The sequence below is a fragment of the Trichomycterus rosablanca genome, chromosome 23, assembly GCF_030014385.1.
Source record: "Trichomycterus rosablanca isolate fTriRos1 chromosome 23, fTriRos1.hap1, whole genome shotgun sequence".
NCBI lineage: Eukaryota > Metazoa > Chordata > Actinopteri > Siluriformes > Trichomycteridae > Trichomycterus > Trichomycterus rosablanca.
This window is the reverse complement of record NC_086010.1, coordinates 15,285,048-15,302,599: the sequence shown is the minus strand read 5'-3', so window position 1 is coordinate 15,302,599 and position 17,552 is coordinate 15,285,048. Positions and strand designations below refer to the sequence as shown.

Genomic DNA, 17,552 nt, shown 5'->3' with positions numbered 1-17,552 from the left:
TGGTAAATGAATACTTTTATTCATCCCTTGGTGCCTGTATAAATTTGGTACTTTTATACAGATGTTTTTTGCTGAAGTTTGCATTTTTGCCCCCCTGCTTAACTGCACAAAAATAAGGGAACACTTAATCATCACAAGTAAAACACCACATGAATTAAACATCAAGAATTTCAGTCTGTCCAGTTAGGAAGCATAAGCGATTATGAATCAGTAGTTCTGCAGGTCCCTCAAACCTCCATGTGATGCAGTCCAAAGACGTGCAAGTGAGGTGAACTGGAGATACAAAATTGTCCATGACTGTGTTTGATATAACCTTGTGAACTGAAGAATCTTGTGTAATGAGTAACTACCGTTCCTGTCATGAATGTAACCAAAGTGTAAGACATGATGTTAAAATCCCAGTAAACAAACAAACACTGGTGCAGTAAGCCCTGGGTTCCTGCTGGGGCTGGGCAATGCTTGGCCTTATGTGGCCTGTGTGTGTAGGCAGTTCCTGGATGACAACGGCATTGATGCCATTGACCGGCCCTCATGTTTCCCCAGACTTTAATTCAATTGAGAACCTCTGGGACATTATGCATTAGTGCATCTAACACTGCCAAGTTGTCCCAGAGACTGTCCAGTAGCTCATTAATGCCATGATCCAGGTCTGGTAGGAGACCCCCCCCCCAGGACACCATCTGCCGTCTCATCATGAACATTCCCAGACATCATTAGGAGTGTATTTAAGCATGTGGGGACCATATACTACTGAGTCAAATTGATACAAATTGAATTAGCTGGTGATTTTTTGGTCTCAATGGGATGATGATTTTGGTTTCCACTGACCGCTGATATCTGATGTATCTGATCAAACCTTAAAAGTTCTTTAACAATATCCAGAATAGACCAATGTGAGTATATTTGGCTAAATCCAAATACAGGGTATAACCACAAACACCTCATATCAAGCATTGTGGTACATGGGTGATGATTTGGGCTTGTTTTGCAGCCACAGGACCTGGGAAACTTGAAGTTCCATTTTAAACCAAAATACACTTGTTATAAACCAAAAGCTGGCCAAAAATTGGAATGATGGCAAGACAATTAGTGTTGGAATGGCCAAGTCAATGGCTTGACTTCATCCCTATTTAAACGTTCTGGCTGGACAAGAGATTTGTGCATGAATGAATGTTCTTAAACATCATTAAAACAAATCAATGTTGCAAAGAACAGGGGGCCAAATGTTCTCCCAAACAACTGAGCTACTAACTTCTACACAGGAAGATGTTTACTTCTAGCTGGTTCTTCATGGTTCTTCTTTTTTTCTTGTTCCATTTTAAGCCGAAATACACTTGTTATAAACCTGAGGCCAACTGTTCAGCCCCGAAAGCTGGCCGAAATTGGATTGATGGCAAGATAGAGTTGGTATGGCCAATCAATGGATAGACCTAATCTCATCCCTGTTAAAACTGGTTCTTCATGGTTCTTTTGGTTCTGTTTATTTTTTTCTTGTTCCATTTTAAGACAAAATACACTTGTTATGAACCTGAGGCCAACTGTTCAGCACCGAAAGCTGGCCGAAATTGGAATGATGGCAAGATAAATAGTGTTGGAATGGCCAATCAATAGATAGACCTCATTTCATCCCTATTAAAACTGGTTCTTCATGGTTCTTTTGGTTCTCTTGTTCCATTTTAAGCCGAAATACACTTGTTATGAACCTGAGGCCAACTGTTCAGCACCGAAAGCTGGCCGAAATTGGATTGATGGCAAGATAAATAGTGTTGGAATGGCCAATCAATGGATAGACCTCATCTCATCCCTGTTAAAACTGGTTCTTCATGGTTCCTTTGGTTCTGGTTCTTTTTTTCCTGGTTCTTCATGTTACTTATTGATATTTGACTCATTCTTATAACTTCTGAGACCATGAACAAGTTCATTTATGAAGCAAAATTCATTCCTTCACGCACATTAGGGATATTTTTGGGATTAAAGGGTTAATGATGTTGCTCTCAAGAGTGCTAACTGTATTGTGCCAAGTTAAAGATGGCGCCTTCCCATGTACTGAGATGCTGCCAGCGGGGTCTGGCATGGATACCGGTTATATTTATTGCTTTAGTGGTATGCTGGTCATATTATGCCTATGTGGTAGAGCTGTGTATATGTAAGTATGATTTTATTTTTCTTATGTTGTGTTTTTATGGAGATAAAGACAGACTGAGTGGGAATGCTTAGCGTAAACTAGCCTTGGTTTGTTTTCCTATTCGGGCTATGTAAAAGCGCGAGCTAGTATGCATACTAACGTACTAGGTAGTATGCCAAAATAGTACTGGCGGATACAGAGTGTACTATTTCTCACGTACTTTCTAGTACGTTAGTATGTTCTTCGAAAGGCAGCTTAAGTACATAGCTAGCAAGCTAGCGGTGATGACTTATGTGGTTTGTAGTTTGCAAAACTATCATTTTAAACTGAATTAGCATCTCATTTGTATTTAAAATGAATACATTTCAGTCGAGGTGGTTTATACATGTTTAAATGTATATAATAGCTCTACATTTAACATTGTCAGCCTCGATAGTGAACACTACTATCAGAATGGGAGTGGGTGGCTGAATGAAAGTTACTCTGCAACCTGTTAGTACTAACATACATTTCGTTTTTATATCATCTTCATCTTGGTCAGGGTCGCTGTAGGTCCGGTGACACCTGGAAGCCACTGTGAGCAAGGCAGGAAGCAAAACAGAGCTCCACTTCCTTTATTTAATACCACACACTAATCAGGATCTACTCACTATACAGCTATACTTTCTATTAAAATTGTATTACAGACATGTTATACAGCCATACTGGCTCAATTACTGCACTTTTAACGTACTACAAATACTACACACTGACTTACTACATAACTAATGAAGAATTACTGTACATGAGGAAATACACTGCCTGTCACACACACTAATATTTGGTTGGACCGCCTTTAGCTTTGATTACGGCACGCATTCGCTGTGGCATCGTTTCCACAAGCTTCTGCAACGTCACAACATTTATCTCTGTCCAGAGTTGCATTAATTTCCCCCCAAGATCTTGTATTGATGATGGGAGATTTGGACCACTGCGCAAAGTCTTCTCAATGGGGTTCAGGTCTGGACTCTGTGGTGGCCAATCCATGTGTGAAAATGTCGTCTCGTGCTCCCTGAACCACTCTTTCACAATCTGAGCCCGATGAATCCTGGCATTGTCATCTCGGAACATGCCCGTTCCATCCGGGAAGAAAAAATCCATTGATGGGATAACCTGGTGGTTCGGTATATTCAGGTAGTCAGCTGACCTCATTCTTTGGGCACATAACGTTGCTGAACCGAGACCTGACCGACCGCAGCGACCCCAGATCATAGTACTGCCCCCACAGCCTTGTACGGTAGGCACTAGGCACGATGGGTGCATCACTTCAGCCGCCTCTCTTCTTACCCTGATGCGCCCATCACTCTGGAACAGGGTAAATCTGGACTCATCAGACCACATGACCTTCTTCCATTGCTCCAGAGTCCAATCCTGGCCGATTAATCAGATTAGGACAAAGCTGTTGAAATAATGTGTTATGAAATAATACTCTTATATAATGTCTTATTTTTACTTAGGACATCAACAAAACATGGATTCTAGCCAGTACCATCCACACATTCAGACAAGACTGCATATAATGTTGCTGAATTGCTTTGTATTGTATGATTTACCAACACGTTTACCTCTTTCGCTCTGTTTACAGTTACGGTTCCGAGCCTTGGAGAAAAAAGTAAGTGTTCAGACTGCCTTGCTAAAGATTAATGTTTAGTTTCTGGTTTGTGCTGAGCGTAGTTAAGACTGCATTCTTAATCTGATGGCATGGAATCGACAATGATAGATTGTACTTTGTCTGACTCTGACAGCTTTTCCTGATGTCTCAGCAACTCTAAGAATCAAGATCGATAATCAGATTAAATAATTTGAAGCAAATTTACTGTCGCTGGATTTACTTCTAACACGTTTTCTGTTTTTCCGACAGTTATCTACATGGTGGTTTTTCACCTGTCGTTCATCCTGTTTGTCTGGTCGTATTGGAAAACCATCTTTACGAGACCAGCAAACCCATCCAAAGAGGTAAAAGAAACAACAATCCATCTGAAAAGTGCCCGTCAGACACCGGGAGAACGTGTCAAATGCTTTCCAGGATGTTATCCCGTCTGTATGTGTGCAGCCCTTATACACCTTGCTGTCCTGCCAATGCAGATAATGATGAATGCATGTGTGATTCATGTGTTCCATGGGTACATCTGGACTGATGTGATAATTCATTTTACTTACCCCGTCGTTCTAGTCAGTCTAGTCAGTGGCTCTGATGCCAAATAAAAACAGTGGGTAGGAGACAGGAATACCCTGGTAAGGCGCCAGCCCAGTCGATTACTATGTACTCTTCAAATCCCAGCTGTGTTATCCATCGATTTGCTTCCTAATTGCTGCTACAACTAAGGCTTATGGTGTTTGGTCAGGGCACCTGCATGACAGATTGTAAAAAGAAACAGTTAGTGATTATGGCACGGCACGGCAGGTCAAGGCAAGGCTCGTGCCATTGGATATATACATGAAGGTTGTTGGGGCTAGGGTTGGGGCTAGGGTTAGGGTGTGGGGGGAATCATTCTAGGGTTGGGGTGGGAGCATGGGGCGGAGCCAGCAGACCAGTCAGGCGCCTACGTACAGACATGATTGCCTGTGTCTGGAAGGGGGGCGGGACAAGGCCTTGCAATGAATTGGCGTCCTGTCTGGGCAGCGTTACTTAATTGCTACCAGTGATTCCAGGGCAACCAGACTCGCCACAAACCTAAAAAAATGGATTTTATAAACGCATCTTGGCTTTCATCCTCAGAATAAAAATATATATGTCATGTGCGTCTCAGTTCAGCCTGCCCAAAGCTGAAAAGGAGCAGTATGAGAAAGAAGAGAGGCCAGAGAATCAGCAGGAGATCCTAAAAAGAGTCGCCAGCAGTCTGCCACTCTACACCCGCACCGGAGCCGGAGGTGAGTCACAAGGCTTATTTTATTACATAATGTTATTACAATAATTCATATTTATTATTATTAATGATTATATTGTCTTCCTAGCCATACGGTACTGTGATCGATGCCAACTTATCAAGCCTGACAGGTGCCATCACTGCTCTGCATGTGACACGTGAGTCCTCTTCTCTAGCAGTTCGGTACACCAGTACACCATTTACATTTTCGGCATTTAGCAGAAGCTTTTGAGGGTTAAGGGCCTTGCTCAGGGGCCCAAGAGTGGTTGTGGTTGGGCTTGAACCAGCCCTAAGAACGCAGCGGTAAAAAACACACATTGAATCTCAGCTCTGCCTTGCCGGCTGAGGCTGAGCGGCCACACGAACAACGATCGGCCTGTTGTTCATATGGGCGGGACTAAGCCGGATGGGGTCACTCTCTCATGACCGGTGCAGTTACGACCTCTGCTGGCTGATTGATGGCGCCTGCACAGAGATGAGAAAAGAGTGCTCTCAGGGTGTGTCCCTCCGTACACGCTGCACTCGTCAAAGTGTAGGTGATAAGATGCATACGGCTGCTGCCCTTGTGTCGGAGGAGGCGTGGGTTAGATTCGTTCTCCTCAATCAGAGCGGGGATCGGCATTGTTGGAGAGGAAGCATGATGCAATGGGGCAACTGGACGCGCTAAAAAGGGGAGAAAATGCATTAACTGGTTTGACTGGTTGCTTGTTGCTATGCAACGATATAAAAATTGAAGTACTTCAGTAGTGACACACTGTATTACTAAGGTGCTGAGATCTCAGGTGGTGCTGCAGTGAAACACGCTAGCCCTTCACTGCTGAGATCTTGAGCCTGGCTGCATGTTTTTGGACTGGGGGAGGAAACCGGAGCACCCGGATGAAAACCCACGCAGACACGGGGAGAACATGCAAACTCCACACAGAAAGGACCCGGACCTCCCCACCTGGGGATCGAATCCAGGACCTTCTTGCTGTGAGGCGACAGTGCTACCCACTTAGCCATCTGCCGCCCATATATATACAGTGTATCACAAAAGTGAGTACACCCCTCACATTTCTGCAAATATTTTATTATAACTTTTCATGGGACAACACTATAGACATGAAACTTGGATATAACTTAGAGTAGTCAGTGTACAACTTGTATAGCAGTGTAGATTTACTGTCTTCTGAAAATAACTCAACACACAGCCATTAATGTCTAAATAGCTGGCAACATAAGTGAGTACACCCCACAGTGAACATGTCCAAATTGTGCCCAAATGTGTCGTTGTCCCTCCCTGGTGTCAAGGTCCCAGGTGTAAATGGGGAGCAGGGCTGTTAAATTTGGTGTTTTGGGTACAATTCTCTCATACTGGCGACTGGATATTCAACATGGCACCTCATGGCAAAGAACTCTCTGAGGATGTGAGAAATAGAATTGTTGCTCTCCACAAAGATGGCCTGGGCTATAAGAAGATTGCTAACACCCTGAAACTGAGCTACAGCATGGTGGCCAAGGTCATACAGCAGTTTTCCAGGACAGGTTCCACTCGGAACAGGCTTCGCCAGGGTCGACCAAAGAAGTTGAGTCCACGTGTTCGGCATCATATCCAGAGGTTGGCTTTACAAAATAGACACATGAGTGCTGCCAGCATTGCTGCAGAGGTTGAAGACGTGGGAGGTCAGCCTGTCAGTGCTCAGACCATACGCCGCACACTGCATCAACTCGGTCTGCATGGTCGTCATCCCAGAAGGAAGCTGACGCACAAGAAAGCCGGCAAACAGTTTGCTGAAGACAAGCAGTCCAAGAACATGGATTACTGGAATGTCCTGTGGTCTGACGAGACCAAGATAAACTTGTTTGGCTCAGATGGTGTCCAGCATGTGTGGCGGCGCCCTGGTGAGAAGTACCAAGACAACTGTATCTTGCCTACAGTCAAGCATGGTGGTGGTAGCATCATGGTCTTGGGCTGCATGAGTGTTGCTGGCACTGGGGAGCTGCAGTTCATTGAGGGAAACATGAATTCCAACATGTACTGTGACATTCTGAAACAGAGCATGATCCCCTCTCTTCGAAAACTGACAACTGCCTTGCTGAGGAAGCTGAAGGTAAAGGTGATGGACTAAACCCAATTGAGCACCTGTGGCACATCCTCAAGTGGAAGGTGGAGGAGTTCAAGGTGTCTAACATCCACCAGCTCTGTGATGTCATCATGGAGGAGTGGAAGAGGATTCCAGTAGCAACCTGTGCAGCTCTGGTGAATTCCATGCCCAGGAGGGTTAAGGCAGTGCTGGATAATAATGGTGGTCACACAAAATATTGACACTTTGGGCACAATTTGGACATGTTCACTGTGGGGTGTACTCACTTATGTTGCCAGCCATTTAGACATTAATGGCTGTGTGTTGAGTTCTTTTCAGAAGACAGTAAATCTACACTGCTATACAAGTTGTACACTGACTACTCTAAGTTATATCCAAGTTTCATGTCTATAGTGTTGTCCCATGAAAAGATATAATGAAATATTTGCAGAAATGTGAGGGGTGTACTCACTTTTGTGATACACTGTATATATATATATTATAGCAGCTGACATGGCATTAAGAATCACACCTACCTCCAAAGCTCAGCAGTGCTGTCAGTCAGCCAGACGTCTACACAGACGTGACTAGCTTGTGCCCATTGTTTTCCAGCACATTTATCAGCTGTGAAGCATCATGCCAACCATGAATCCATGTCACAATGTGGAATATTTAGAACCCAAATGTATATGCAGGGCTTTTGCTTACAAGCATTTGATTTATTCTGTAATCTATTTACAGGTGTGTATTAAAGATGGATCACCACTGCCCATGGTAAGTATACGTTTCTTGTCTTAATATATTTTTATCTACTTTAAATACACTCACTGTGCATGTTATTAGGTACACCTGTGTGGTACATATACACACGTGTACCCCAAATACCCCCCAAAAAATGATGGGAACAAATTCTCTACACAAGATGCCATATTGGACACACCAAACTCACTCATAACTCCCTGCTATAGGCCCCCATCTAGCCCCCTCTGTGGAGCAAGAGGCACAGTTTTATATACTGTATATACTTGTGTATATATATATATATATATGGGGAAAATAAGTATTTGATCCCCTGCTGATTTTGTAAGTTTACCCCCTTACAAAGACTTGAACAGTCTATAATTTTATAGAGAGACAGAATATCAACAAAAAATCCAGAAAAAAACATTAAATAAAAGTTGTAAATTAATTTGTATTTAATTAAGGGAAATAAGTATTTGATCCCCTACCAACCAGCAAGAATTCTGACCCCCACAGACCGGTTATGTGCCCATGAGGCACACAAATTAGTCCTGTCCCTGTATAAAAGACTCCTGTCACAGAATCAGTTTCTTCCGTTCAAATCTCTCGACCACCATGGGCAAGACCAAAGAGCTATCAAAGGACGTCAGGGACAAGATTGTAGACCTGCACAAGGCTGGAATGGGCTACAAGACCATCAGCAAGAAGCTTGGTGAGAAAGAGACCACTGTTGGTGCGATAATTCGAAAATGGAAGAAATACAAGAGCTGGGAGCACAGTCACCAAGAAAACCATTAGTAACACACTTCGCCGTAATGGATTGAGATCCTGCAGTGCCCGCAAAGTCCCTCTGCTCAAGAAGGCTCATGTACAGGCCCGTCTGAAGTTTGCCAATGAACACCTGAATGATTCAGAGAAAGCTTGGGAGAATGTGATATGGTCAGATGAGACCAAAATTGAGCTCTTTGGCATCAACTCCACTCGCCGTGTTTGGAGGCAGAGAAATGCCCGGTGGGGATGGTGTTCTTGGGGTCATATCCAGCATTTCTCTGCTCCCAGCTCCCTTGAGATCATTGACAAGCTCCTCCCGTGTAATTCTGGGCTGACCTCACCTTTCTCAGAATCATTCTTACCCCACCAGGTGAGATCTTGCATGGAGCTCCAGAGTGAGGGTGATTGACTGTGATCTTGTACTTCGAATTATCGCACCAACAGTCTCTTTCTCACCAAGCTTCTTGCTGATGGTCTTGTAGCCCATTCCAGCCTTGTGCAGGTCTACAATCTTGTCCCTGACGTCCTTTGATAGCTCTTTGGTCTTGCCCATGGTGGTCGAGAGATTTGAACGGAAGAAACTGATTCTGTGACAGGAGTCTTTTATACAGGGACAGGACTAATTTGTGTGCCTCATGGGCACATAACCGGTCTGTGGGGGTCAGAATTCTTGCTGGTTGGTAGGGGATCAAATACTTATTTCCCTTAATTAAATACAAATTAATTCATAACTTTTATTTAATGTTTTTTTTTCTGGATTTTTTGTTGATATTCTGTCTCTCTGTTAATATATATATATAGCAGCTGACATGGCATTAAGAATATCACACCTACCATACAGATAACCTTTGTGGCTATACTATTACTGACTGTAGTCCTTCTGATGCTTTGGCCCCCACCGACCAGATGGTGATAAAAATCCCAACAACACTGCTGCACCTGATACACCCATACCAGTACAACACACACTTCCATATCATTACCACATTAGTGTCACAAAGTGAACCGAGCAACGGATGATATAAAACTGAATGGATGTATCAGATAGGTGTACCTAATAAATTGCTCAAAATGTATTTCCTAATCCCGCGTCTTTATCCTTCATCCACAGGGTGAACAATTGCGTGGGCTTCTCCAATTACAAGTTCTTCATCTTGTTCCTGGCCTACTCGCTGTTTTATTGTTTGTTCATCGCTGCAACTGTGCTTCAGTACTTCATCAAGTTTTGGACAGTGAGTATATGTTGCTGGGAACGCTCTTTTACTGGATTTTGGAACATGACTGTAGGGGTTTCCTTCTATTTAACCAGCCCTCTTTTCCACTTCTCAAGACTCTATGGTACCGTTAAGTAGTCCCACATGATTCGTTAGAATGCCATCATTTGGGCCATATTTTTTGGCTCTCGCGACCCATGGAAGGGTCGCGAACCCCTAATAGGCTGGATGTACCATTGTTTTCCTACAAAGTGACTCTTTGACTCAATCGGTCGTCAATGAAAGAGGCAACAGCGACTCCTACTGTCTGGTTTGAGGTGGCGGTGGGCGGGTGTAGATCCATCCAGCGCCTTCACACACACCAAATAAGGCATGCGCTAGCCCGGCTTAATTAATACAAATTGTAACATACAAGGCCGCTCAGGTGGCGCAGCGGTAAAGTACGCCGAGTCGGGGTTTCGAATACATCGTATCGAATCTCCGCTCCGCCTTCCGACCGGGCCGGGCGGCTGCACGAACGACGATCGGCTGTCGTTCAGGGTTAGGGGGTAAAAAGTCGGGTCATAAGGTCCTCATAACCGGCTGACCGATGGCGCCTGCACAGCACAGGGCTGAGGAATAATGCCGATGGGGGTGTGGCCCTCCGTACACGGCGCCCGTCGGTGTATGAACTCGAGTCGAGAGGCGTCCTCAGTCAGCGGTGGAGGGTCGAATCAGTATAGAGGGTGATTGGACACGACTAGATTAGGGGAGAAAATTGGGTGTCTCAGTGGGTAGCACTGTCGCCTCACAGCAAGAAGGTCCTGGGTTCGATTCCCAGGTGGCGCGGTCCAGGTCTCTTATGTGTTGAGTTTGCATGTTCTCCTACAGTCCAAAGTGGGTTTAATTGGAGATTACATGACAGTCCATGACAGTGTTTGAAACTGAAAGACTCGAACTGATGAATCTGATAAATAAATAAATAGATACAAGATGTAACGTAAAGCCTCCACAAGGGGGCGTTCGTGTACAAGTCTGTTTGCTTTTCTGCGACCCATTCTTTTGGGTCGCGATTCAACCCAGGGTTTGATTAAACCCTGCACTAAAGGGGTGGGATAAATAGAATGAAATGAGGATGAAATACACTAAACTGCGCTTGCATGCTTTCGGCCAGGTAATGCATCCGCTGGCATGTTTTTACCGCACGCTAATCAAACCAATGCATCCTGTGTTGTCCTAACCAGTACCGGGTCTCTTCTGTGTTTTCTCTTTTGTATCCCTTGTCAGTCTATAACCCTCTCTTGCTTCTTCTTCTCCCCCAGTAGCCATCGCATTCGGTGCTTCCCTGTTGTCCACTCCTTGTATCTAACAGTCTGTCTCTGTTTGCACTAAGCTTTGCCGGAGGAAATCGGCAGAAAATTGTCCAAAGGTAATGACCGGTGTCGGTGCCTGCTGCCATGGCAAACATGGTTTAACGAAACACGGTGAGGGGGAACGGGCATTCATGGTCTGCGAATCTGGAATCTCAGCCGTGCTATCAGCCGGCTGGGCATCTGGAAAATGAATCAAATGTCAAATTGAAACATGTATTTTTGACTTTGTACTAATAAATATGGACAAAAATGTTCATATGAGCATGAATAAAAATATATCAAATAATTTATGGGGTATCTGCATACCACAAGTGGATGACATTAAATTCCTGCTTATTATTTTTAATTGGTTGAGCCACATTGGGGCCTTGTTTTCCAAACAAGACAATAATTGAATTGCATCTTTGTGCTTGTTTTTTGTGTCTATTGGGTACAAACAAAGATTCTTTGCAATGCGCTATATTGTATATGGTATAATTGTTGTTCCTGCTGCATTCAGGTCATTCTGCAACTGTAATGACCACTGACTTTTTTCCTACTATCCTTTCCATTAGTCAATTAGTGCAATTCTTTCGATTTGCCACTAGATGGTGCCACAGCTTTCTTAACGCTCCGGTCCATCAATTTTTATCCCCCAGTCTAGTCGTGTCCAATTCCCCTGGCGTCCTCTATACTGATTCGACCCTTCACCGCTGACTGAGGACGCCTCCCGACCGACACGTGCAGTACAGTCAGTACAGACTGCATTTTGGTCACCTGCACGAGTCGAGTTCGTACACCGACGGGCACTGTGTACGGAGGGCCACACCCCCATCAGCATCATTCCTCAGCCCTGTGCGGGCGCCATCGGTCAGCCGGCAGGGGCCGCAGTCGCACCAGTTATGAGGACCCATGATCCGACTTTTTTACCCTCTAACCCTGAACGACAGCCAATCGTCGTTCATGCTGCCGCCCAGCCCAGTCGGAGAGGTAGAGCTGAGATTCGAAACTCTGTGCGGCTTCGGTCCATCATTTTTAAGACTGGACGTCGATCCTTTTAAGGTACAAAGTCAAAACAGTGCGTGTGAATAGCAGATCAATAACTGGACATTTATTTAGGAAAATAAGTAAAGTAAATAAGAATTCTTTTTCCCCCCACTGTAGCAAGTTTCTTTGTTTTTGTCTTTAACCTAGCCACCTTATTTCCAGCTATTGGATAGATTGCTGACTGGCGCAACAGTAAAGCGACAAAACCTAGTGAAATTTACAAGCCAGCCGTCAGATAGTCCGAGAGGGCATGTATTTCGGCATGTCTTCACTCAGCAATCAAAGTGACTAGGGCACCTTTGAGCTCACATATGCAGAAAAGAGCAATCAAAGCTCTCCGAGGAGCATGTTTATAGTTCGGTAGATCCATTTGTTAATGGAATTTTAGATATATTAACATAGCTCAATGATTAAACTACTGCATTAGTAATCTGAAGGTCATTGGTTCAAGCCCCACCCCTGTCAAGTTGTCACTGTTGGTCCCCTAAACAAGGCTTTTAATATTCAGGCTTGCATTGTATTGGGTTGCTATTGAAGCGCCTGCTTAATACAGTTAATGTAAATGTAGAGGACATGCAGTTCCACCAATTTACCACCAGATGGTGCCAAACAATAATCAGACATTAAGGCGGAATTGCACGCCTGTGCTCGGGTGTGCTACCGGCAGGGCCTGGTGCTCAACAGACCCAATTGGCATGTCTGAGACAGGACAGCGGGACTTGGGAATTGGAAATGACCAAAAATAAAGGGAGCACTGGAAAACCAAAAACTCCAACAAGCTGATAATAAGGTGGATTTGATCGTTTTGTGAACTGTGAATTGTGTTTTCAGTCGTACCACTTGTTGACCCGTGTCTTCCAACCTTTGCCCCCTTTTCCCAGAGTGAGGAGCAAGACTCTCACGCCAAGTTCCACGTCCTGTTTCTCTTTTTTGTGGCGGCCATGTTTTGCATCAGCATCCTCTCCCTCTTCACCTACCACCTGTGGCTCGTAGGAAAGAACAGATCCACCATCGGTAATGCATCCTTTTTATCTCTTAAAGTGTCGGCACCGATTTAAACGGCTTTATTGGTGGCATGTTTGTGTTTATTGTTTTTTTCTTCGAACTGTTCGTTCAGAGGCGTTCCGGGCCCCCGTGTTCAGAAACGGCCCTGATAAGAACGGATTCTCTCTGGGTTTCGGGAAGAACATCGCTCAGGTGTTCGGAGACCAAAAGAAGTACTGGCTGCTGCCTGTTTTGACCAGGTATACTTATTTCATGCTGTCCTAATTTATTTATTATTATTATTATTATTATTAGTCATGGACGATTTTGTATCTCCAATTCACCTCACTTGCACGTCTTTGGACTGTGGGAGGAAACCGGAGCTCCTGGAGGAAACCCACACAGACACAGGGAGAACATGCAAACTCCACACAGAAAGGACCCGGACCGCTCCATCTAAGAATCGAACCCAGGACCTTCTTGTTGATAGGCGACAGGGCTACCCACAGAGCCACCATGCCGCCCATAATTACACTTTTTTTTTATACTTAAATTCATATTTATTTAAGCCACAATAGTTACTAACAGCTGTAATGAATGAATTATGTATACGAATTCATATGCTTACAATTTTGCAGCAACAGGTTAGGGAAGGCCTTCATAAAACATTAACCTCAGCTGTAAAACCCCTGATCTCAGCCGTACTGAACAGCTTCGGAATGAACCGGAACATAACATTAAAACCACTTCCTGGTTCCTACACTCACTGTCCATTTTATCAGCTCCATTTACCATATAGAAGCACTTTGTATTTTTACAATTACTGACTGTAGTCCATCTATTTCTCTGCATGCTTTGTTAGCCCCCTTTCATGCTGTTCTTCAATGGTCAGGACCACTACAGAGCAGGTATTATTTAGGTGGTGGATCATTCTCAGCCCTGCAGTGACACTGACATGGTGGTGGTGTGTTAGTGTGTGTTGTGCTGGTACGAGTGGATCAAACACAGCCACTCACTGTCCACTCTATTAGACACTCCTACCTAGTTGGTCCACCTTGTAGATGTAAAGTCAGAGACGATCGCTCATCTATTGCTGCTGTTTGAGTCGGTCATCTTCTAGACCTTCATCAGTGGTCACAGGACGCTGCCCACGGGGCCCTGTTGGCTGGATATTTTTGGTTGGTGGACTATTCTCAGTCCAGCAGTGCTGCTGTGTCTGATCCACTCATACCAGCACAACACACACTAACACACCACCACCATGTGTGGTCAGTGTCACTGCAGTGCTGAGAATGATCCACCACCTAAATAATACCTACTCTGTTGTGGTCCTGTGGGGGTCCTGACCATTGAAGAACAGGTTGAAAGCAGGTTAAAGAAGTATGTAGAGAAATAGATGGACTGCTGTCAGTAATTGTAGAACTACAAAGTGCTTCTATGTGGTAAGTGGAGCTGATAAAATAGACAGTGAGTGTAGAAACAAGGAGGTGGTTTTAATGTTATGTCTGATCGGTGTGAGTTATAAAATATTGCAGTAATGAGATGTCCAACTAGCTCATGGTCAGGTGTCCAAATACTTTTGCCCATAGAGTGTATGTCAACCCCCTGCATGGGTGCATTGTTTGGAGCAGTGGTTGCTCATGGAAACGTGTATCTTTGTTACAGTCAGGGAGACGGCCTCACGTTTCCAACCCGACTGGTGGCCCCCGATCCCGAGCATCCGACCGTCGTCGTGCAACCCGACACCATGAACCAAAGGTGAGGTGCAGTCGTTAATATTTACCCCTCTGAGGCAGTAGTGGGGCAGAAAATCTAAAGTTTTAATCTTTAATTAACACTGTTGGTTTGTTTGCAGTGCTGAAGGTCAGCAGTCGAGTCCTCTGAGCGAGTCGCAGAGACATCTGCTGACCAACGACGGACACGTGAATAAGGATCAGCCGGTCATTGCTGCTGTGAGGTTTGGTAAGATGCTGCAGTGAACTGGTGCTGGTTACATTTACTTGGTACTTTGTGTGCTCATATATATTGGGGTAGTTTGATTAGGCACTGCCAGTTGTGCCCCTTAGATGGCGCCCAGCCGACTGGAAGCAGAGCCTAGACTCGAACCGGGGTGTTCAGAATCTCGCTCTGGTGTGCTAGCGGAATATCCGCGGCACCACCTGGGCACCGATAATTGCCAGGTATTCTGCTAGCACACCAGCTCAGAGATTCTGAACTCCTCGTCGTTGCCGCCGGTCGGTTGGGCACCATCTAGCGGGCATTGCCTGAAGCAGACACGTTTCTGCTAGGGCGGGATGACCGGACTATGTGGGTGGGGTTTTCTAACACAAGTGTGCAAGTATCTTCACTTTCATTGGTATGCTGATGACACCCAGATTTATATCGGCACCCCCCCCTTCCCATTTCATTAAGGTTTGGCACAGCGATAAATCACACTAGTTCACTATCGCTGCGATTTGGAGTTGAAACCTTAGCGGTGCTACTCAAGGAGTTCCCCAGAGATCAGTCCTTGGCCCTCTTCTCTTTGTTATTTTTATGTTACCCTTTGCAGCAGTGTAAAAGTATCTTCACTTTCATTGGTATGCTGATGACACCCAGATTTATATCGGCACCCCCCCCCAATCCATTAACGTTTGGCACAGTGATAAATTACACTAGTACACTATCGCTGGGATTTGGAGTTGAAACCTTAGCGGTGCTACTCCAGAAGTTCCCCAGAGATCAGTCCTTGGCCCTCTTCTTTTTGTTATTTATATGTTCCCCTTTGCAGCAGACACGTTTCATCCTGCTAGGGCGGGATGACCGGACTATGTGGGTGGGGTTTTCTAACGCCGTGCAAGTACCCTGATTAGCATGTGAAATGCGAAAGAGTACAGGAAAGGTGCAGCCGGGCTTGCAGGTCTCGCTCGCTGTTGCAGTGCATTCTGGGACTGCGTGCCTCCTGTATACTACCAGGCTGCATATAATTGTACCTCGGATTGGACGTGACTTAGACATGGCTGCTGTAAAAGTTCGTAAGTTGATTAAAAATATATATGTATATTTTTCTGGATTACAGATGAGTCTGACAGCATCGCCGTTGCCATGGAGAGCGAGTCGTAGCCAGGTCGGTCGTTCTCGCCGAGCGTTCCGGGGCTCTCCCGCGGCGCGCGAGGCGTGTCCGCGGCGCGCGGAGACTCCGGAGACCCTGGATCCGAAACTGTGGAGGGGAAACACAGCCATCAAGTACGATGCCTTAACAGCGACTTATCCGCATTACCTCCGTACGACCTCCTTATTTCCTTATGTCATTTTAAACTCAACGTCACACTATAATACTTTCAATCAAAACCTTCTTTTATATATCAGTGTGTGTAGGTATATATGTATTTTTTTATTTTATTTTATTTGTTTGCGCACAGCGAACGGACTTTCTTACGAACATCCATCCACACACCCGCATTTCCTCTGCCTGCTTGAGTACGTGCGCAGATCTCTCGATTGTGTTTACCCGAAAATGCACTACCATTGCTAAGCGCCTTTTCCCCAGCGCTGGAACTCGCCGGCACTTTCCGACTAGGAGGAGTTCGCCACGCCCTGAGATTACGAGTGATCCGATGTTTACATAGCGGGGGAACCGTCTAAAGAGCTAAATACATGTACATTCGCTCCAGTCTCTCTTTTCTTGTAGAAACGTATAAAAAAAACCAACACTTTCCTAAAAGCCTTATTTGAACCGGATTTTTTTATTCATTCATTTTTTTATCTGTAATAAAATTTGATGCTTGATGGAATAGCTTACTGTTGCCTTGGTGGTAGACCTTTCGTTTTTCCCCCTCCACATTTGTGTTTTGCTTTCCTGCGTTTACTTTTAATCAGAACGTAACCTGTCAGATATTACGTACAAACAATCGAGTCTACAGATGACGTGTAATATCACTTAGGTTCCATTCCATTTGAGGTTTTATTTATAGTTCTGTCTTGGATAAATCACACTAGTACACTAGTGCTGGGATCCAGAGTTGAAACCTTAGCGGTGTTACTCCAGGAGTTTCCCAGGGATCAGTCCTTGGCCCTATTTTTTTTATTATTTATATGTTACTCTTTGGTCAGATCATTCGTAGCCAAAATCTTCACTTCCACTGTTATGCTGATAACTCCCAGATTTATATACAGCGATAAATGACACTAGCACACTAGCGCTGGGATTCAGAATTGAAACCTTAGCGGCGCTACACAAGGAGTTCCCCAGGGGTCAGTCCTTGGCCCTATTTTTTTAAATTATTTATATGTTACCCTTTGGTCAGATCATTCGCAGCCAAAATCTTCACTTCCACTGTTATGCTGATAACTCCCAGATTTATATACAGCGATAAATGACACTAGCGCTG

General features: G+C 44.7%; 1 protein-coding gene across 1 annotated transcript; it reads left to right on the top strand.

Moving 5' to 3' along the window:
- The first annotated feature begins 2,016 nt into the window (after positions 1-2,016).
- zdhhc20b (zinc finger DHHC-type palmitoyltransferase 20b) lies at positions 2,017-16,957 on the top strand. The gene is made up of 12 exons (XM_062985416.1): positions 2,017-2,146; positions 3,750-3,776; positions 4,026-4,120; positions 4,915-5,035; positions 5,120-5,189; positions 7,836-7,868; positions 9,718-9,838; positions 13,080-13,212; positions 13,316-13,442; positions 14,848-14,940; positions 15,038-15,144; positions 16,241-16,957. Exons 1-12 carry the CDS (start codon positions 2,029-2,031, stop codon positions 16,282-16,284), a joined length of 1,089 nt encoding a protein of 362 aa, XP_062841486.1. The 5' UTR covers positions 2,017-2,028; the 3' UTR covers positions 16,285-16,957.
- The last annotated feature ends 595 nt before the right edge of the window (positions 16,958-17,552 follow it).

What these genes read in the sequence shown, in the direction of transcription:
- zdhhc20b (XM_062985416.1), top strand. Translation starts at nt 2,029, where the DNA reads ATGGCGCCTTCCCATGTACTGAGATGCTGCCAGCGGGGTCTGGCATGG. An exon ending in TCCGAGCCTTGGAGAAAAAA is followed by an intron (nt 3,777 to 4,025) that starts GTAAGTGTTCAG and finishes TTTTTCCGACAG; the next exon opens with TTATCTACATGGTGGTTTTT. An exon ending in AAAGAACAGATCCACCATCG is followed by an intron (nt 13,213 to 13,315) that starts GTAATGCATCCT and finishes CTGTTCGTTCAG; the next exon opens with AGGCGTTCCGGGCCCCCGTG.